The following is a 21,404-nucleotide window of genomic DNA, read 5'->3' as shown; positions in this document are numbered from 1 at the left end:
TAAATAAATAAAAATTATAATCTTTCTTTCGAATGACACAGAAAAACACTGTAGCTTAGTATTTAATACCACTTTCAATTTCAAGGAACATAATACATCATTTAGTAAAAGTTTCTCTACCATATCCTACAACCTTGTCACCTCCTAAAAACAACAAAAGTGCTAGGTGGAGAAAAATGGAAACAATCTCCTACAAACCGCATAAATTGCAAATATTCAATAACAGAGTGTGGATGTTCCACTGCACTCTCATTCCGGTTCAGGTGAGCCGCCAGGGACCAGCTGCATTGTGCACAAATATTGGAAAATTGATTAAGATAATTTGAACATCTCTCATCTTTGTTTTATGCTGGCTCTAGCTTCTGTTGCAAAAGCCAAGAACCAACCACCAAAAGCTTTACACCAGGTAGTTTAAAGCACTTAAGGCGAGAAAAAAGGGCCGCAAAAAGTGCAGTAGAAAACTTGACAAACAAAGACCAATATGTCTTACTTCCAATGGAAAATAAAGTGCAGGCAAAATACAGACCAACATGTCTAACTTACAATGGCAATGTTGTTTCCGTTGAGCAATATCTGATCAAGCTTGGTTATACGTCTTCCTTCAGGAGTAATCTCACTGATATAAAGAGAGAAATAGAAAAGATATTCAATATTAGCAAGTATAATATAAGTGGACTAACAATGCAATAATAGAGTGAATGACTAATGCAAACTAAAAATGTCTAAATTGATTATATATACAAACACTCTGTATACCAGAGATATCCCAGTTCAGTTTTTCATCTCTTCTGATCCCAAGATATTACAGTATGATAAGACTAAGGAAAATAAGCAAGATGCAAAGAAAAGGTACGATGACCAGAAAACATGAGGCTAGAGGGGAAGGTTCTATCTACCTTGTCAAAACAACTAGTAATCAACATAATGTTTAATTACGATATTTCCTACAACTATAGCTTAAAACAATTATATAGCTTTGTCAGCTTTATCAATTCAATATAAAGTCATGTTTCAAATGATGATCCTTATTGAAAATCCCAACTCCAAGTTTATTCTATAAATTTGTCAGCTTTATCCATCTAACATAAATTTATGTTTCAACTGATCCCTACCGAAAATCCCAACTCCATGTTTCAACTGTGACATTGTAACATACAAACTAATCAGTTATTCATAATGTGCTCTACCACCAAACCTAAACCTAACCTTTCAAAATAAGAAAACCCTAGTTCCCATTGTATATAACTGGGAATGGAAGCTCTAGCGGCTGTCCTGCATTATTACACTGTTAACTGAAAGAATAACAAAGACAAATCAAATTTTCCAAGCCACTGAAAAATTGCCTATCACTAAAATTCCTACCCTAACGACATATAAACTTCTGCTGCTTCAAACCTGAAAGAACTATGCACTATTAAAGGAGAGTTGCATGACAATCCTAAAGCCCGTACGAACATCAAGACCCAATACTTAAACTTTCCCATTGTTCAATCTGACAGTTGAAGCATTTACAAACTCAAAGATTCAATCTTGTAGCAAAAGCGAGTAAAATCCCAAATTTTAGGGTTTCATGCTACATGAATGCAATAGAATTAAGGAGGGAGCCACACTATTCAGTGACGTCTTCTAGAACCATGTTGACGTAGACATCAAATCCCCTCAGAGTCCCGACAAGCTCCTTGTCTCCCTTCATTATCACCCATATCTTCGACCCTATGCACCGGTCGATCAACTCTGCGAATTTTCCACCCAAACACCTTAAAATTTCCGCTTAATTTTCTCGAGTAAATACGAGACAGTAGAAAAAGAAACAGAGCGGGGCAAACCTGATGGGAGTAGCTGTGAGGGATTGTTGGCCATTGGAATTTGGAAGCAGAAAACTTTGGCTGCGATAGCGAACGAGTTGGCGGCAATCCCAGTCTGTCACTGTGAGTCGGGAACTCGGGCTGGATACTCGGTAGTGTGTTTATAAGTGTACCAGATTTCAAAAGGCCAAAATACCCTCAGTGCTTTTCATATTTACCTTTATGTGCTTTGCATTGGGTGTTCTATGGATGATGTGATTTGTATTTTGTGCTTCTAAAATGGGCCGCAATTGAGGGTTGGTATTTGCGTTTTTTAATACAAGCGATATTAAAAAGGGAGAAATCGAATTTAAAATCTGGGATACATAATCTACACTCTTAACTACTTTTTTTAGATTTATGTAATGGAAATTTTGATTTTGTTAAAGGACCCAATACGTGATTGATATGTTCCTTGTCATTCTTTCAACATTGGACCAAGGAATTATTGGTGGCTTGTCCTTGGCAAGGGCCCAAATCATGACAAGTGTTTTTAGAGTATTTTGGCGAAAGAAGATTTGTACTAAAATGGAACACTTGAATAATAAGAAGGGTTCACATCACATGTCACATTTTAATTACGTGGACAAATTCATTAGAATTACATTAGGTTATACCTCACGGAAAGTATAGAGATACCAAAAGCATTAGGGTTTATGCGTTAATGACTATATGTTACATTTATCGATGATTTTAGATTAGACAAATGTATTTAGGATCTGTTTTTAGAGGATATATTATAGCCTTCGGATGTTTTAGCACCTATGATTTTTTTCTCTTTCCAATTTCCAATTTTTTTATTTTTTATTTTTATAAAGATAACATGTAACTTGAATGGTGAAACGATAAATGACACTACTTTAAAGTATCTCAAAATTTAAGGTGATTGTGTCTAAAAAAAATAAAATAAAATAAAATAATGCGATTACATTGTGATGAACTCACAAAACCCTTTAATGAAAATTCGGATTCCAACTCCTCCTAACCCCGATTACAATTAGTATCTCAAATTTTGAGATACTTTGAAGGAAAATAAAATTTGGATAGAATGAAAAGCAAACCAATCAAACAATGTTTTAAGTCTAATAAGTGACATGAATTAAGCAAATGATAGAAAATTGGAGGTTTAGAGTCAAACTTATACGATAATAGAAAGATAGTTTGCACAAACAATGTTGCTTGCACTCAATAAAATACACAATACAATGCATGATCCATTTCATCCAATTTTATTAATACAGATTACAATATAATTGTGGTGACAAATAAGCGTCCAATGAACGACATTATGGATGCAAAATCAAAACGCATGCTAACACCGAATGAACCTGCCCGTGGGCCCGACAACCACTTGATTTGCGCCACGTGTCATGGACAGGCAAAGGCAGTCTTGACCGCTCCATCATGGCGGTTGCAAGAGCCGCTGGTTAGTAGTTACCCTCCATTTTCCAAAACGCATTATAAATACCAAAATTCATGTGACGTTTTCTCACAATTTCCCAAATTTCTATTTTCTATCTCACACACAGCGATTTCTTCACGCAATCTCTCACCCCACACCAAATTCAAGGACGAATTCAATCACTTCTGTTTCTCTTGTAAATCCTCGCCTACTTTGATTGTGTTCAATTTCCAGTAAATTGTTCATGTTGATCTAATTATTGTTGTGAATTTGATCGGGTTTGGTCCTTGTTGAATTCGCTTGTTAATGGATTCTTGGGTATTTTTCTAAAAACCTGAATTTAATGCCTGTTTTGTTTTTTCTTAATCCGTTGATGATCTGAATCGGAATAGTGGTAGAGTTATGGGTAGGGTTTGGATGCGATGTGGGGTTTATCTGTGGGTTTAGATAATTGATTTTGATCGGGTAAAGATTTGTACTTTGACCATATTGATCCCTACCCAGTGCAATGCTCAATCTCTGTTTAGCTATGCTTAATTTCCTTTGGATTTAAGGTTTGGAGATGGCCTTGGGTTGCCGTCTATTTGATTCCTATTTGGGTTTCTGGTTTAGATTTTTTGGTAACTTGTGCAATTTTGTGTATGTTTTGTATATGAAAAGGGCCGGATGAGTGTAAGCCCTTTTAGAATATCTGAACAGCATTAGAATCAGTGTAAGATATTTAGGTGGTGATGTGAGCAAATCATTTTTCATGATCTGATCATGCTTTTGGGTAGGTGGGTTACTGTTAACGATTATAAGATGTTGGGTAAGGTTTAAAAAGATATCGGGGTTTTCATTTTCTCTGCAGCGCTTTTAAAGGTTTTTGAAATGTCAGTTCAATATTAATCTGGTCTGAGGCATGTATACAAGCATGCTCTTTCTAATGATATTGCATCTAACCGTCGCTGAATAATACAATGATTGGATTACGATTTTGTGGACATGACATCAATTATGTCTTGTGGTATAACTGCAGGTCTCAGTCTCACTGGTGATCTGTTGGCCTGAGAAGTAGTCGTTATATATTTAATCAAGAAATCTATCACTTCAAGTTCTGTACTGCTGTCCATTTGCTGCATTATTTATCTCACATTTTGGAGCATTGTTAGAGTGGTTGCATTGTGATTTCTATTAAAGTCAAGTAAAGATTCAGTATTTTTCAGTTGGTAACGCAATAGAGATCAGAAGCTCCAGTAGGGAACTTATTTAGAGCTTTGCGTTTTGGTAAGTGTATATCTAGTTCAATGATTCTTTATATTTTTTTATCTGTTTCAAATAATGTGTTTTTATTCGAGCTCTTCATCTTGATATTTAATTATTCTGATTTGCCATAATCTTAAGTTGTTGAGAATAAAGGTATCAGTTTTGGCAGTAATAATTTCATAAACTGTTAACAGGAGCTGACAGTTCTTTTGTATTAGACTTACTTTGTACCTTCTCTTAGAAACTTCAAACGTGGTTGGTTTTTCTTTGGTACATTGTTAGCTATATAGACTTTGAGTAGTTTCTTATTTTCCTCCTTGTCAAACTGAATTTGACAGTCGTTCAAAATGGTATTAGTACTTGTGATTCCTAAAGACATATTTTAGAGTGTATGGGGAAGGGATAATGTGAAACATTATACCAAGGTTTGTACCATAAAACATTTGTACCCAATATATGCTTCTATTGTCTTATGTGATAAGAGGAATAAATTTCTGCTGTCTGCAACATGACCATAGTGTTTTCCCCCCTTTAATGTAATTGATGAACATTGAGTTATGCATGATAGTTCTTGTGTCCTGATAAATTCAACTTGCTGAGTAAATCGAACAGTGTATGCAAGATGGCTGGTGTGAAACGAAGAATAGAAACTGATTCAGATATTCGTGCTCTTTACAAAGAACTGGATGCGGTTACATGCCCTATCTGCATGGACCATCCACATAATGCAGTTCTCCTCCTTTGCAGCTCGCATGAGAAGGGTTGCAGATCTTATATTTGTGATACAAGTTACAGGCATTCAAATTGCCTGGACCGTTTTAAAAAGCTGAGGGAAAATACTAGGAACAGTCCAACTCTACCCAGTTCTTTACCTGTAAACCATTCTGATTCTCATAATATTTCTGATCTGAACATCCCTTTGAGGACAGAGTCAAATGAAGCTAATGAAACTCACAATCTGATTGAAAGCAATACTCTAATATCTGTTAATTTATCTGGACCTCCACAAGGACATATTATTCAAGATCTAAATAGGCCTTTAGAAGCACAAACAGAAGGTGTTCTGGAAGTGGCTGATTCCGAGTCATTTCAGGAAAGGGTTGAGCATGATGAGTTGGATGGGGAGAATTCACCAGATTCAAAACTGAGCTTGAAATGCCCTTTGTGCCGAGGAGCCATTCTTGGATGGGAGGTTGTAGAAGATGTCAGAAAGTATCTTAACCTGAAGAAGCGAAGTTGCTCTCGTGAATCATGCTCATTTTCTGGTAACTACCAGGAGTTGCGCCGGCATGCCAGAAGAGTTCACCCAACCACTCGACCCTCCGACATTGACCCATCTAGAGAACGAGCCTGGCAACACCTTGAGCACCAAAGAGAATTTGGTGATGTTGTGAGTGCTATTCATTCAGCCATCCCAGGTGCTGTTGTGGTTGGGGACTATGTTATTGAAAATGGAGATAGACTAGCAGGGGGAGGGGAAAGTGGTGCAGGTGAAGCTAATGGACCTTGGTGGACTACTCTGTTTTTGTTTCAGATGATTGGCTCAGTTGACCGTGCTGGGGAACAAAGGGCTCGATCAAGGGCTTGGACAAGGCATCGGCGTTCAGGTGCTTTATCTGAACGCCGGTTTCTTTGGGGTGAGAATTTGTTGGGTCTTCAGGATGACGAGGTAGATGATGAGGATGATGATGATGAGAATTTGCCTATACTAAATCACAGAGATTTGTCTCCGATCCCCAGAAGGCGTAGGCGTTTGACACGTTCAAGGTCGGATGAAGATCGACCATGAGAGGGGTCTTTTATCTGGTAAAATTTATGTTTTCTTGAAAGAAAATTGATTTCTGTTTTGTTGGATTGTATATCAGATTGCCTTTGGTTGACCCCATCTGGCACCATTGTTGTTCCAGTTACTGCAGTAACTGCTCGTCAGACAAGACCAACTGCCCTAAGAACTGCAGTTTGAGAACCCCATCAGCTTGTTGGAACTTGGAAGAGCGTTGAAAAGGATCATGATGATCATAGGGACAATGGTGGTGCTAATTTGAAGGGGATTCTATCGAGCCCATGTTCTCTTTATCGATGGGAGAAATGAGCTTATGTTCTCTTCAAGCAGGCCAAGTCCTCTCTTTAAAGTAGGTAGAGGCTGCCGGCACAAGTTGAGCCTCATCCATGGTTGATGCATTGTTCTTGCTATTCTGCATTTGTATCATATAACTATGTAGTTGATGTCAGTTCATCTCTTTGTTTGTTAATAAAATACTATTATGATTGTTTGTGTTTATTTTATGCGAATTGTTTGTGTTAAAATGTATAAAGGTTTATGGAACAATGAAATTTGAGTTTGAATAAAAGTGTGAAGATCTCAAAGTTTGATACTTTGGCTAACATTCCAATTGAGCCAGTTTGCATTCTCATTTTGTGTTGTATGGAAAATGTCAAGCTTTGATTCTCATGTAAAGATTGTCCACTTGGGAACTTAATCACCCCAGTGCGGATGTTGAAAGCACTCAAAAAGGGAAAAGCTGCATGTTGTTGATTTCATTTTTCCAGGTAATTCTACAAAATGAGAGATGAGAATGGCCATTGCCGACGACGTCATTTTGAACACAAGTACAATATATCGGCATGGAAACCAGAAGCAGATCATCCAAGAGAGAACGTGGATGAGATTACAACCAAGAGAGCCAAGCAGAAATGAATGAGAAAACAGCGAAAGGTTTTGATGAGAGCAACTAATTCCTTCCCAGTAATACCAAATGGGGCACCAGAATAAAATCAAAAGCTAAGAGGAGCATTAGGCACATCACCTTTCCTTCATCTGAGTCTTCATCAAAGACCCAGCTGCTTCCATCTCAACTGACAGTGTCAAGACTTGCATAACAAGTATAGTTCCCCCAATCTCAACCCTTGATCATTGGCTCATTCAACGGCCAAGATCAGTCTGAATTGCATACGCAGTTGCAGCCACAAATTATGGAGGGCTACAAATTTCTATCAGAACCCAATGAAAATGAGAGGGCGGAGAAGCTGAGACGCAAACAAAAGCTCGACAACTTAGGCCTCTAATTTGGTTTTTACATAGTAATTAAAATATAGTTATCAGAGCATATCTGCATATGATTTCTATTCATCCCCATGTGAGAGCACAAGAAGTCTTTTTTCATGCTTGCAAGCAGTAACACTTAAGACGACATCCCCAGGCCTAAAATATCTCCTCCTCCACATGCTCAACCAACCTGTAAGTTCAATATTATATATATGTGGAGACAAAGAGAGAATTGCCTGGAAATGTAGCAATATATATATTTTGTCATAATTAAATCTTCCCCAACTGGCCAAAATACAGAAAATAGTAAGAAACTTGACAATCAGAGATGACCATTTTTCTTGCTTTGTGACAACTTTTTATGAATCTGCATTTCTATTTTCTTATCTGTTAGGGAACATGGCTCTTCCAACTCCTCCTACCTCTTTCTTTTTTGTTTTATGTCATTTTAATGTTTAATACAGATCTGAATATATAATCCAATTTGTGCCCTCCTGCTTGGGAGTCAAGTTGCAAGGGCTTGTATTGTAGCTCATAATATTATTATGTTAATAAAACCTTGCAATAATTGGTCCTGCTTGCCAGGATCAACTTATCTAAACTGCAATATGCTTGTCCAACAATGTCTTCAGATTCATTTTTACCCTCAACTTCCAATACCCAGCTTTCTTTTTTTTAATACAAGTGATATTGAGGGAGGGAGGAATTAAAACCTAGGACTTTAGGTGCAGGAGTAAAAACTCTTAACCACTTAAGCTACAAGCCCCTTGCTCCACAACTCAGTTTAGTAGATTATTGCTTTTCACACCCAAGTAAATCTGCAGGACCATATGTATATGTACCCAAGGGGACCAATGGGATTGATGAACCAGAGACAAACAAGTGTATGGCTAAAAGAAATGCCACCAGGGCTAAGCACATTTTGGTTCTTTATTAAATCAAATCTCTTACTTAATACCCACCACATTATCATCTTATATATATATTTTCCCCATGTTACAAAGAATCTCAAGCCAATCCTTCCCCACTCACTGCTTAGTTGTCTCACTGTTTTTCTTAGATTCACTTCAATTTCCTTTGTCTTCTTCTTCCATAGGTCTCAAAGGCTAGACAGGAATCTTGGGAGCATGCAGACAGCATAGGTAGATCTCTCTGTGCTGTCCATTTGACCAAAACACAGTCATCTGCTTCTCACTCTTCACATTCACACCACTATATAAAGGAGGCTCTAAACACAAGCATAATCATGCAGGTAAAACAGTGTAAATATTTTTAGTCAAACAAATGCTTAGCTTGCATCTGAATCAAAACTGATGTCTCTCTTGATGACTTATAACACAGCAGATTTTTCAATGGCTCTTTAGGGCTACAAATGGACAAGCAAGGGAAGACACTTCTGGTTCTATCAACAAGAAAGCAACAACTAATGGTAAGAGATCAAACTTCAACTTTTCACATCCAATTTTTCCGAACCATTATATTAAGACCATGTTTTGACTTATGTACTTTTTATGTTGATTTCAGATCAAGAAGCTAAACCAAATTACATAATTGTCTTTAAGTGTGGCGGTGTTGGTGTGTATTGGAAATTCAAAGGAATTGAAGAGAGAAAATCAGGTAGTAAGAAGTTCAAGCCACTTGCCTTTCTACGTCGAAAGGATGTGGCAAAGGCTTGCTTTTATAGCACTCTTCAGTTAAAGAGACTTGGTAGCATAAATAGAAGGCAGGCTAGGCAGCGTTGGATTCAATCCATGAAGATGAAGAAGGAAGATATTGCAAGAGGTCTGGGAATTAGTACCAAGGCAGATTCGGCAAATGTAGGCAACAAGGTGTTACCGGTGACAGATTCAACATTAACAACCTCAACGAACACAAATGAACAATGTGGCACATCAGAAAAGAAAGAAAGGGTTAAGGGAGACAAAACCAAAACCATGTCAAGAATGAAGGAGCTATTGAGATGGGCTGCTGCTGCAAAATCAGAGAGGGGAGGAAAATTTATTGCTCGAAAGGTACTAATCTTTTTTCTTTCCTAAACATTATGAGTCTTTTTTTAATTGCTGTGATATTCGCTAGCCATAAATGATCGAAATTAAATGTAACTAGATTTGAAGTAAAACTGTAAAATGTGAATGTTGTCAATTCTAAAGGGAAAACCGAGAAAGTTGCATGCTTTCTAGTTAGGCTAAATTATACAAAATTTAGCAATATCAGCTTTAGATGGAGTTTCATAACCCTGAAGTTAAAATTTCCTAGTTGCTGACTTGTGGGCTTAAAATGATGCTGTTCCATTCAGGTTATGCAATTTCGAAACCGTGGAACTCTGAAGGCAGTACCAGATGATGATCAACTTAGCAACGATTCGCCGAAGATCAGCTTTAGATGGGATTTGGAAAGCTGCTCCACCACTTCCTCTGCCTACACATCAATTTCAACGGCATCTTCATTGAAAAATGATCAAATCATGATCATTAACCAGGCTTTGAATTCAACAAAGTGTCAAGACCCTGATCGGGCTCCAAGGAAAGGGAACTGGATCACCTCAGACTCAGAATGTAAGACATGCTTCCTCCTAGAGTCTCTCCTACTAATCAACATTTATTTTCTGTTTGCTTGAAGTTTAAGTTGCTAAAAATCTATTCAACTAACCCTGACATTATTTTTTTTGCTTGGACAGTTGTGGTGCTAGAGCTATGAAGACCATCAAGTCTAAGAATTGTTCTCCAAGGGTTGCATAGATCAACTGCTTGCTCTTGCTTAGTGACTGTATCATAGTAATATGGATTGAAGATTTTAAATTTTGTGAAAGATTAAGGACTGAAAAGCAAAATCAATACAAGTAAAGAGTGTTTATATGATCCTTCTTAATGAATGTGGCCTACATCAATAAATTCATAATCTAACCAACAGTTTTCCTTCTCAATGTGTGGCCTCAATATCTGCATCTGCAAACTCTTTCTTTCCCACATGAAAATTAGGAAGCCTGCTTCTCCACAAGCTTACTTGTCAAACTGATTTTGAAGTGTTACCCAAAAATTATTAAAAGTTTCCAAATCTTACAACAATTTGTGTGGTGGGTTTGGTATTTTGAGATTATACTAAGTTTTGTTATTTTCATAACATTGTTAAAATAATCCTCCATCATTATATTCTTGAGTTTTGTCCCAGTTTATCAATCTTCCCTGTCACTTTCCTCCACATTCTCTTTGCATCCTGCTTAAAACTAATTTATGGTTTTGGCATTTGATTCTTGAAACAAATCAAGAAAGAAAGAAAAAGAAAAAAAGATTAATGTTCATTGGATAAAATACATAGGTTAGGAGGATGGGCCGCAGGCTCGTAGTATTGGGTTTGGGCCAATACTCCAGCGGTCTATTGAACATATGTTATTTTGCAATGTTGCTATATGAAGCACACAATTATTATTATTTTGAACTTCACAATTATTATTAGTCATCAAGCAGATATGAGTTTTACTAAAGGTGGCTAAAATGGATGTACTCTACACTTTGTATCCGAGTTCGAATTCCTAAATACTAAACTCTTTTATCAACAAAAAAAAGTGTAGTCATAAAAAATTTCAAAAATAAAAGGACAGAGATTATATAAATTAGTGGGTCGTGTTTGAATTTGATAAAATTGATTGTCCTTTTTGCAAAAAGGATGAAGATAACGATCAGACTTTGCGTATATATTCAACACTCATTGAAATCATAAAGTAGATAATTTCCAAGTCCCTACAAGATAGAATAATTCAAAAAATAGGTCACAATTGTTGTACTTGGAATGGAAGCGACATCATGGGATGAGCAACCAAAATGTGCTACACTCACCCACTGCAATATACTTTGTATAAACCAACCCAACATTCTCAACTACAATTCTTGAGCTCCCAAACTTCACTTCCACACCCAAAATAAAAAAAGGATCCTAAAGTTTTGGGATATAATTAATTACGTGGCTTTTTTTAATTAATCTGAATTGGAGTGATTAAGCATTGCCTTGTCTTATGTGTTGTGATTTGGTGAGTCTTGTCTTGTCTCCTTCCAAAAATATATGTTATTTATCTAAACATAGCATACTAAGTAGAAATGTTCTTTTACCAAATCACTCCACAATTGCTCACACGCTACGCTAGTATATAATCATCCATTCATATTAACATGCCCCCAATAAAACTTTCTTATATCAAGGGCCACCAACCCACCAACATTACTAATTATATGCATTCCAACCTTTACCTTATTTTTCATCTTTATAATTTTGCAGCAATATTTTTGTCACGTTTCTATATTAAAAACCAAGAAAGTAAAGACAAAAAGTCACATTGCGAAAAGACAATAAATGTTAAACTCAAATTCATTACACGGATGATGAGACTCGAACTCATGATATTTTTTGAAAGAGCAATTGTTTCAAATCACTACACTAGTAGGTCTTTGCACAAAAGTCACTTTGAGTCCTTGTAGTATGTCGGTTTATCAGTTTAATTATCGTAGTTTCAATTTGATAAACTTTATCATTGTAATTTTAAATATGAGCAATTCAAAATTTTGTCAAAATCCTTTCTATTTCATTACGTTTGGCATATGAGATTTTACAGAATAGTGATGCTATGCTTATCACATTTTTATCTCATATTTTCATACCATAGGATATGACATATCCATATCATATATCACATCAATTAAATCAATGAAATATATTTTAATAAAAAAATATTAATCACATTAATTAGCTGATGTGGTATATACACATAAATTTCCATACCATATGATATAATATTGTAGTATAAAAATATGATAAGACTAGTATTATTCTATGCGGTTTATAACGAAATTGGAGAGATTTTAACAAAATTTGTAACATGTCCTTCAATTAATCGGATTTGAAAATACAATAATAAAACCAGACCAAAAGTGACTTTTTCCCGAAAATAAACAATAGCGGAGTGGAGTGACTAGCGCGGGTGTAGTGGATGACGATGGAGGGAATTCACACACTCCGTGTCAAAGTCAAACTCCAACCACCTCCCCAACTTTTATCCCTCTCCCTTACCCATTTCCTCGGTTCCTCGCCCCCACCTGCCTTCTTCTCTCTCCTTCTCTCCTTCTCTCCTTCTCTCTGACCCTGTCTGCAACAAACCCAAATCCCAAAATGACAGCCATGAGCAACCTCAGCTCAGACGTCACAGAGCTCATCTTCTCCTACCTCCCAATCCCAACCCTCATCCGCGCCTCCACCGTATGCAAGCTCTGGCACTCCATCATCTCCTCCTCCACCTTCTCCCAGCTCTCCACCCAATCCCAGAAATACCCCTGGTTCTTCCTCTACGGCATCCACAACACATCCTCCAACTTCAACCAGTCCTTCGCCTTCGACCCAGTCTCCAATCTCTGGTTCCGCCTTCCCTCCCCCACCTTCCCTTCCCAGTCCTCCTCCTTCCTCGGCGTCGATGGCTTCTTCCTCATCACCGCCCCATTCTTCACCTTCTCCCCAATCCTCAAGCGCCATTCGCACTCCACCTCCCCTCTCCGCTTCTCCCGCATCAACCCCCTTGTCGGCGTCTTCGACTCTGGCTCGTCGTCTCCGCCAAGCTTCATCGTCGTCGGCGGCGTCCGCTTCATCGGCAATTTGGTCGACATCGAGGACCGTTTGGCTGTGGAGATTTACAATCCCAATTCCGATTCTTGGCTCCTCTGCCCTCCTCTCCCCGCCGATTTCCGCTCCGGCAACTCGTCCCAGTCTCTCTCATCGGCCCTCTTCAAGCGCCGGTTCTACGTCTTCGGCATCTACTCCTGCTTCATTTCCTCATTTGATCTCCACACCCATCTCTGGAGCGAGGTCCAGACCCTCCGCCCACCCGGGGTCGTCTTCTCCTTCTTGATTTCCTGCATGGACCGGCTCGTTCTAGCTGGAATCTGCAACGGCCCCCTTGGGTCCTCCTTCAATTTGTGGAAGATCGAGGAGGCCACCATGGAGTTCAGCGAGATTGCGATCATGCCTCATGACTTGTTGTATGGGTTGTTCGATGGGGATGAAGAAGACAAGTTTGCAAGCTTGAAATGCGTGGGGTTGGGCAATCTGATATACGTGTTCAATGAGGAGTATCACAAAAAGTACCCAGCTTGTATCTGTGAGATTAGCAGTGAGGATGGGAAGTGTAGATGGAGGAAAGTGCCCCAATTGCCTTCCCCTGTTAATAAGTTCCATAAAGTTGTTAGCTTTTCGTCCACAGTTTCGCTTCATAGTATTCTTCAGAGTGAAGGAGGAGGAGATGTTGTTGTTCCTTTGCAGCCCATGTTTGACTGATATTTGCTTCCTCAATTTCTTGGTATGAATTCATTCATGTTCTGTTTTCTTGTTCATTTATAGCTTTTTGGTTTGTGTTACTCTGTCTGCTTGGCATTAGTGTGAGATTTTTCGAGTTTGGAATTGCAGTTTGTAAGGCTGTTCTTGGTGGGTTTGAATTGTTCAGTAGGATTTGCTTAGCTACAATGGTTCCTTATTGAATTTGCTCCATCTTTCACGGAAAATTTTCGTAAGTAATCTCAATCCTAAACACACCCAAATCTCAATCACAAATTTTGTGGCAGTGTACGTACTGAAAAAGCCAATAAGTTTGGGGCTCATGTGGCCCTAACTCTAGGTGACTTAGTTTAGGCCAGATAAATTAATGTTAATGGTAGTTTTGAGTGGAAAGCATGGTATAAACAGGCTATGCAGTTAATGCTGCTCAATGTGCGTATTGGGTTGCAATTTTTATGGCCATGAATTATGAACATTCATCGAATAGAAAACACAGCCCCTTTTACATGGATTTTTAGAACATTACATATTGAGCTGAGATTGGCCAGTTGAGAGATTTAATGATCTGAGATTCTCATGTTATCTATCTACCATATGTGCTATTGTGTGTTTGTGGCACTGCTTGTATTATTAAGGTGGCAAGACTAGTTAGTCCATTTTCTGCCTTTTTACATCTTAGTTTGCCACACTTCTGTGCCCCTTAAGGTACGTAAGTTTCAGTGGTTGATCATTTCATGTAAACCAATTACCTTTTGGAGATTTGAGGCCTCCAATCATATATTGCATATCAACTCTATGGATGGCATATGTGCTCCCCGATTTGGAACGGCATGTGCATTGACAACAAACAACTTAAATGCATGGCCCCTTCTCTGACTATAAGAACAGGATGCTAATGATGCGTACTAACATTTCGTTGCCTGCAACTTGCTTGACACAACGCAGATAGCTGGGTTACTTGGCCAAGAAAAAAGAGCATGTTTCAAATGTGTAGATAATGCTGGATGGTGGTCCTTTTATATCGCCTAGCATCTTCTTGTCCCTTGTGTAGATGATGTTTAAAAAGCTTCTATACAACAGACGAGCAAATTAAATCATTGACGTTTATCTACCTTCTCGTCCGTCCCGGTTAAAGACATCCTGACCCCTTGTATTATTCTGCTTAATTTCGTAGCATCTGTATAGTAAGTACTCTTATTGTTTGTGTTATCATTTGACGTCAATGATCTGATGTTTGGTAAACATTTTGTAAGTTGATAATTTTTGGCTTCAAAGAAACAGTTTGTACTTTTAAGTTGGTAATTTATGCTACCCGGGGAATTAATTTTTGTACATATTCAAGACTGTATGCAGTAATATCTCAGGGACCCTAGCCTTGTTCTGCCTTTCTCGATAGAAGATTGCAGGCCTGTTGAGATTTTGAGTGATGTTTTGTTTTGGGCCTTTTGGCCCTGCATTATTTTTGTACCCAACAAAAATATTCAACGGTATCGGAGTACGTTATTTGCGCTCGCCATGTTATTGCCAGCCCATGAGATTAATAGTACCACACCCTATTGGAGAATCATTCATACTTTTTATAATCTTACTCCCTAAGCGAAGTACAGTCGTTGATCACTTTCTCAGAAGTCAATAAAGAACAAAATTTTAGTGAAAACATTTATACTTTGACACTTGACCAAATCATCATGACCCAGAAAATAAATAATTGATTACACCATGATTTTACCACACAAAACAAATTCCAATATAAAAAAGGATATGTTTAAACCAGTGAAAAACGGTTTTAACTTGCAAACAAATGGTCTTGTGATTAGATTATCGCTTGTATTTAAAAACAATGATATATTCTATCTAAAGTTTACTACGTGATATCGAATAGCCATTACCTTACCTTATTGTCACATCTACCACAATACTTGCCAATTGGAGTGTACATGCCATCTAGGTGCACTCATTACCAGTTGTTGGATTAAAGAAAATACATGCCAATATAATAAGAGATGTTATATATAGATGCGACATCTGATAATGAGTCATGTCGCCAAAGTATTGAATTTCTGCAATATTTTAAAACTTCCTTCAACAATAATGTAAGCGTATTTATGAGCAGTTGCCCATTAAAGGCAAGCTTGTAGTCGCATAACCTATACCTGAATGACGAGAACAACATAAATAATTCTCTTTAAAAAAAAAATTAAAATAGATGAACTAGTCAAAGTCCAATATTCATGTAACCAGTAATGAATACCATACATAATTTCCTTATTAGGGTTTTTTTTTTCTAATTCTTTTCCATTTCGGCCACCAGCAAAAGAAAAAAAAACCCAAAGAAATACACTGGAGTGACACGTGGAGCCATATGGTGAGCAGGAACACGTACGCTACTCAATCCTGGGCGTTGGTCTGTAACTTCTATAAATTTTTATTCTGTCACGAAAAATAAAAACAGCGAAAATCCAATTGGGTTGGTTGGAGCTATATACGCTGCACAAAAGGGCACGGGTTTTGATTGGGTGTGTGAGGTTTTAGGTTTTTGGCGAATTTCGCGTCTTTTTTAACCGCTTCATTTTCTCACTCTCTCCTCTCCTCACTTCTCTCACTCGCGCTCCTTCCTCTAGGGTTTTAGGGTTTTCTCATCTCCAGACCAACAACACCTTCGCTCTCCCAAATCCAAAACCCAAAAGCCATGGACAAGTTCCAGAGGGTCGAGAAGGTGAAGACCGCGGTGCCCATCAACGTCAACGAGATCCGTATCACTACCCAAGGTGCTATCAGAAACTACATCAGCTACGCTACCACTCTGCTTCAGGTTTTTCTCCTCCTCTCTTTGATCTTCCATTCCCAGTTTTTTATTTTGATGCTTTGATTCATTATTTGTTTTTGCTATTGTTTGTTTCGCTTTTGCATGTGTATTTTTGGTAATGGCTTTTCTCTGTTTGGTTTATTGGGTCGTTTTTGCTTCTGATATTGATGGGATTTTCACCGATTTTCTTTTGTGTGTGTTGTTTTCACCGGTCCTGGTTGTTCATATTGCAAATCATGTTCAGGTGATAATATGAATGTTCTGTAGACTCCTTTTTGGGTTTCCTGGTTTTTGTTATGGAAGACACATGGATAATGTAGATTTAGTTGGTTTTTCCTTTGATGGCCTTGGCTAAGTTTTCGTTGTATTTACGACGAAGGTCTTTCATAGTTGTGCCTTCGTGTGGTTCACAAAGATGCTAGCAGTTACGGTTTGACTGCAAAATCGGACAGTGTTAGTGCTTTAGGAATTCCAATGATAAACTATTTACATCAAAATTGGACTGTAAACTTCAATGAGGAGGTCTTAGTTTCCATGTTTGTGTCAAGAATTCAATTTACCAAACAATCAGTGGTATGCGAAGCTTTGGGACTCTATAGCAGTTGTCTCATGTACATGTTTGCGTGATATGTTATGTCATTTGAGATATAGACCAATTTATACCCGTGAGTTCAACGGGGCTTTGAGAAGCAATAACAATGTTCTAAACATGTGGTTGCTGAAGATATAAGACTTTACTATGACGAAAGTCCATATTTGGTTAACCCCTGTATTTGATCCAGGTGTCAGTCTTTCTATGGATTCTGTATATATCTCTGATTCTTGGGCATTACTTGTTTGGTATTGTTTCGTTGGAATGGGTTGACATGATACGAATAATGGTTAAATTATAAAGAATGTTCCATAATATACTCATATCATTATTATTGTTTTTCATTCAGAGGATGGGCAAGAAATCATACCACTTTGTGCTTGAAATATATTAAGCTTGAGTTTTCCTTATTATGGTCTCTTTGTATGTTTGTTGTTATTTTGTTTTTGTTATGTTCTAGGAATTCTAAGGGTAACTTTCTCTCTTACTCCGATTTTTTTTCTCTCACAGATTTCACCCCAAAATCCTAGTGTTATAAAACAAGTGTCTTATTTATGAAATTTTGTCTGAATTGTTTGTATTTGTGGTATTGGTGATTCCTTTATCCTTCCATCTGAATTTATGAGCTGATGTTTTATGGTTTATGACATTTTTCCTTAGGATAAGCAAGTAATTGAGATTGTCTTGAAAGCAATGGGACAGGCAATCAGCAAGACAGTGGCCATTGCTGAAATTATAAAGGTTGTTATCCTGAAACATATCTCCTTCCATATCCCATCCACCCCCCCCTCCTTTCCCTCTCTCACCAGTGCACAACTAACCAGTCATTTCTGTCTTTAAACAGAAAAGGATTCCCTCGTTGCATCAAGATACTGCCATCAGCTCTGTAAGCATAACTGATGTATGGGAACCTATTGAAGAGGGTCTTGAATCGTAAGTTTCTGATCGTAAAATTTCACTGTCCAGTTTTGTATATATAGATATATTTTATGGGTATTGTATTTTTCTTTTCTGCTGATTCAACGTGCATGTATTAATATATGTTGCAGTGTGGAGACGACTCGTCATGTCTCAATGATTTCAATCACATTATCAATCAAGGAGCTAAACACAAGCTCTCCTGGGTAAGTTCTGAAATATTTTAAGAACTCTACCAAGATTGCTTCTTATGGATAAGTATAAAATTCTTCTGCTAAATATGCATAATATTGAGCTTATGGAAAGTGTTTCTCGTTCTTTTTCTGGTTCCTTTAACTTTAATCTTTTTGGCGTGTCCCCTTTCCATAGGTATCAAGCTCCATATGTTGCTGAACAATCAAAGTCACAGCCCAATTACCAACAGCAGCAGCAACCAAAACAAGCGCGGGCTTCATACAATGCTGTCAATGAAGGTGATGCTGACGACAACTTGTCAAAAAGCTCATTTTTAAGCATGGTTCATCTTTTCAACTTTTAATATGTTTCATTGATTTGGTTCTTAGATTCATATGGCCGAGGTCGTGGACGTGGTAGAGGGAGAGGGCGGAATTGGGGCAGGGGTGGAGGATACGGCAACTATCAAGGTGGATATGGTAACTATCAAGGTGGATATGGAAACCATCAAGGTGGTTATGTAAACTATCAAGGTACAATAAATGGAATCACATAATCATTTTACGGTATTAGTTCTTTATCATGGTTTTATTAAGTGCTTATATATATATTTTACATTAAGATAAAGCTGCTCTTGACTTGCACCATTTTTCTGATAGATAATGGTGGATATTCAAACCGGGGAAGAGGTGGAGGACGTGTCAGAGGTTGGGGTAATCGTGGTAAGTTTGCTTCTTTAATTGCCTATACAAGGAAAATACCCTGTGGATCATTTTGTTTTTGTTTTCCCCTTTTTTCTTAAGCTTTGGTGTCTTTGTGTGTGCATTCAATTGTTGAATGGTATCCATATAATGGTTGATCTGGGGACATACACACTTTACCCTTGAAGATGTGTACTTTGGATATGAATTTGTTATGGTGCATGTGTGTGTTTGTTGCGTATGCTGTTATGGACTAATTGTTTCAAGCCTTTGATATTCATATAGGTGCTGGTGGCTATGAAAGGGGTGCTGGTGGCTATGAACGGGGTGCGGGTGGTTATGAAAGGGGTGGTGCTGGTGGCTATGAAAGAGGAGGTGCTGGTGGCTATGAAAGAGGAGGTGCTGGTGGGAATGAAAGAGGAGGTGCTGGTGGGTATGAAAGAGGAAATGGTGCTGGTGGGTATGAAAGAGGAGGAGGTTCTGGTGGGTATGAAAGAGGAGGTGCTGGAGGATATGAAAGAGGTGCTGGTGGATATGAAAGAGGAGGTGCTGGTGGATATGAAAGAGGAGGTGCTGGAGTATATGAAAGAGGTACTGGTGGTTATGAAAAAGGCAGAGGTGGAGGGGGAAGAGGGTATGGCCGTGGGCGAGGACGGATGGGCGGGCGCACGAGGGGTGGTGCAAACCAAGCATAAATCTAAAGTTGGTGATATTTTTTGCTTCAGCTACATGCATGCCTTTGGCCTATGAGGGTGCGGTTTATCAGAATACTGTTTCAATAGCGTGAAATGCGGTGGCCTTACAATATTTGGCGTTGTTAACAGTGTTTCTATTTTGATGTTTGCCTCTTGCATTATATTTTGTGGATATGGGCAGGCTTGTTTTTGGGTTTTGCATTTAGCCAAGTGAAGAAAATGCTCGGTTTAGTATTTGCTGTAATTCTTTTCACCATTTGTTTCTGCCAATATTGTATCTAGAGCTTCCTTGCAATATATCTTTATTTCTTTAAAAACCATTACTCTCCTCCCATTTTCTTCAAATGTATAATGCAAGTAGGAAAAAAAAGGGGGAAATGTGGAGTGACCAGGTATTAACTTGGGAAGAAGTGACATGACCAGGACATAGACCAATACTGGAACATTTCATACTAAATTTCGTTTTTCTTTCCTTCATTTGCTGTCTCTTGCTCTTGGTCAATTGGGATTTGAAAATGATGTAAAAATATGGCACATCGGTTTCTGGTGATATTTCAAAATTTGTTCTATTTGTAGAAAAGTCAGCAACTTTGGTGACTTGGTCTCTTGCTGGTTTAAGGTTTGTCTCTAACTCCTAATTGTTGAGACGCGTTCCAAACTTGCCTGCGAAAATGGACATTGACAACATACACTTTGAGTCTTCCAATGTTTTGAGAAGCCAGCAAATCTGTCCTTTTGTAAATTGGTGGTTGTTTGCCTTTGCAAATAAGTTTAAACGGGGCTTCCCAAATAGGTAAAAAGAACCTTATCACGGATAAACTATGGGATAAAGCTAAGCTCGCTGGTGGTCGACTACGATGCTCCATCCATGTACGAGATGAAACTTTTCATTCTCTTTCCTCCATCCATGTACAGATTGGGTGCTGATTTGTCACATGGCAGGTGGGAATTTATTGTTAAAATGCAACTCAATTGTAAAATTGCAACCATCTTAAAAGTTGTTTCTCACCTTTAAGATTTGAAACATATATACTTCTATCTTATTTTTAAATAAAAAATATTTAAAACAGATAACGAATAATTAAAAGAGCGTTAATTGAGAAATACGGTTATTCTGGAAGCAGATTGCTCACTCACTTAAGCCTAATTCTAATCCACTTTTCTACTCGTCATGATCACTTGAACTAACCCGCAAGTTTTAAGACTAATTCTAAGTCACTTTTCTACTCTCATGATCACTTTAATTAACTCACAAGTTTTAAGGTACAGTTAATTTTTAGGCATGGGATTAGACTAATGACATGATAAACGAGAATAGAGCCATAAATTGAGGTAATTTGAAGTATGAGATATCTCAGACGAAGACTTCAAACCATTTTGTTTTGGGCCTTAATGAACCAACCACCAATTGGGTTTGAGTTTAGAGAGACAACCCCGTTATAACAATCATGTGTTTGTAGACACATCTAGGAAAAGACACAAACACATGGTAGTACTAGTATGACTTACGTAACATACGTTACACCTCATTTCAATTTTATATATAATGATTAAGATTGACAGAAAAATTCAAGATAGGTAGGCCCGTGGGAGTTACATTTCTTACTCTCTTTTTTTTTTTTTTTAATTCTCTGAGCTCTTACACATCAATATAATTAGTCCTTAGTTTACC

At 37.8% G+C, this 21,404-nt stretch overlaps 5 protein-coding genes across 11 annotated transcripts; 4 read left to right on the top strand and 1 right to left on the bottom strand.

Moving 5' to 3' along the window:
* Window positions 1-2,161, bottom strand: LOC18767352 (sm-like protein LSM5). Its single transcript, XM_020553854.1, has 4 exons — window positions 1,827-2,161; window positions 1,611-1,734; window positions 544-616; window positions 1-282 (listed from the first exon to the last, which is right to left on the bottom strand). Exons 1-4 carry the CDS (start codon window positions 1,858-1,860, stop codon window positions 250-252), a joined length of 264 nt encoding a protein of 87 aa, XP_020409443.1. The 5' UTR covers window positions 1,861-2,161; the 3' UTR covers window positions 1-249.
* On the top strand, window positions 3,321-6,888 carry LOC18767395. Of its 5 annotated transcripts, none has more exons than XM_020553756.1 (4): window positions 3,321-3,564; window positions 4,265-4,512; window positions 5,104-6,258; window positions 6,357-6,888. In XM_020553756.1, the coding sequence occupies exons 3-4, from the start codon at window positions 5,114-5,116 to the stop codon at window positions 6,490-6,492; spliced, it is 1,281 nt and encodes a 426-aa protein (XP_020409345.1). In that variant the 5' UTR covers window positions 3,321-3,564; window positions 4,265-4,512; window positions 5,104-5,113; the 3' UTR covers window positions 6,493-6,888. The 5 variants fall into 5 exon arrangements, with proteins under 5 accessions (XP_020409345.1, XP_020409349.1, XP_020409344.1 ...); XM_020553760.1 differs by having other exon boundaries at window positions 3,322-3,564; window positions 5,104-6,297; window positions 6,399-6,888; XM_020553755.1 differs by having other exon boundaries at window positions 3,325-3,442.
* LOC18768361 lies at window positions 8,454-10,460 on the top strand. Its single transcript, XM_007201333.2, has 5 exons — window positions 8,454-8,789; window positions 8,882-8,966; window positions 9,062-9,549; window positions 9,834-10,092; window positions 10,215-10,460. Exons 1-5 carry the CDS (start codon window positions 8,784-8,786, stop codon window positions 10,232-10,234), a joined length of 858 nt encoding a protein of 285 aa, XP_007201395.2. The 5' UTR covers window positions 8,454-8,783; the 3' UTR covers window positions 10,235-10,460.
* On the top strand, window positions 12,473-15,182 carry LOC18768036 (F-box/kelch-repeat protein At3g24760). Of its 3 annotated transcripts, XR_002269498.1 has the most exons (3): window positions 12,473-13,871; window positions 13,979-14,078; window positions 14,792-15,182. XR_002269498.1 is itself a non-coding variant. In XM_007199872.2 (2 exons), exon 1 carries the CDS (start codon window positions 12,695-12,697, stop codon window positions 13,847-13,849), a length of 1,155 nt encoding a protein of 384 aa, XP_007199934.1. In that variant the 5' UTR covers window positions 12,475-12,694; the 3' UTR covers window positions 13,850-13,871; window positions 14,792-15,182. The 3 variants fall into 3 exon arrangements, 1 of the variants encoding a protein (XP_007199934.1); XR_002269497.1 differs by having other exon boundaries at window positions 12,473-14,078; XM_007199872.2 differs by lacking the exon at window positions 13,979-14,078 and having other exon boundaries at window positions 12,475-13,871.
* On the top strand, window positions 16,334-20,052 carry LOC18767426 (glycine-rich cell wall structural protein 1.8). Its single transcript, XM_007201756.2, has 8 exons — window positions 16,334-16,658; window positions 17,905-17,985; window positions 18,089-18,177; window positions 18,294-18,368; window positions 18,532-18,635; window positions 18,726-18,869; window positions 18,996-19,058; window positions 19,323-20,052. Exons 1-8 carry the CDS (start codon window positions 16,536-16,538, stop codon window positions 19,730-19,732), a joined length of 1,089 nt encoding a protein of 362 aa, XP_007201818.2. The 5' UTR covers window positions 16,334-16,535; the 3' UTR covers window positions 19,733-20,052.

This window comes from Prunus persica, chromosome G8 (genome assembly GCF_000346465.2).
Source record: "Prunus persica cultivar Lovell chromosome G8, Prunus_persica_NCBIv2, whole genome shotgun sequence".
Classification (NCBI taxonomy): domain Eukaryota; kingdom Viridiplantae; phylum Streptophyta; class Magnoliopsida; order Rosales; family Rosaceae; genus Prunus; species Prunus persica.
This window is presented reverse-complemented; position numbering and strand designations above follow the sequence as displayed.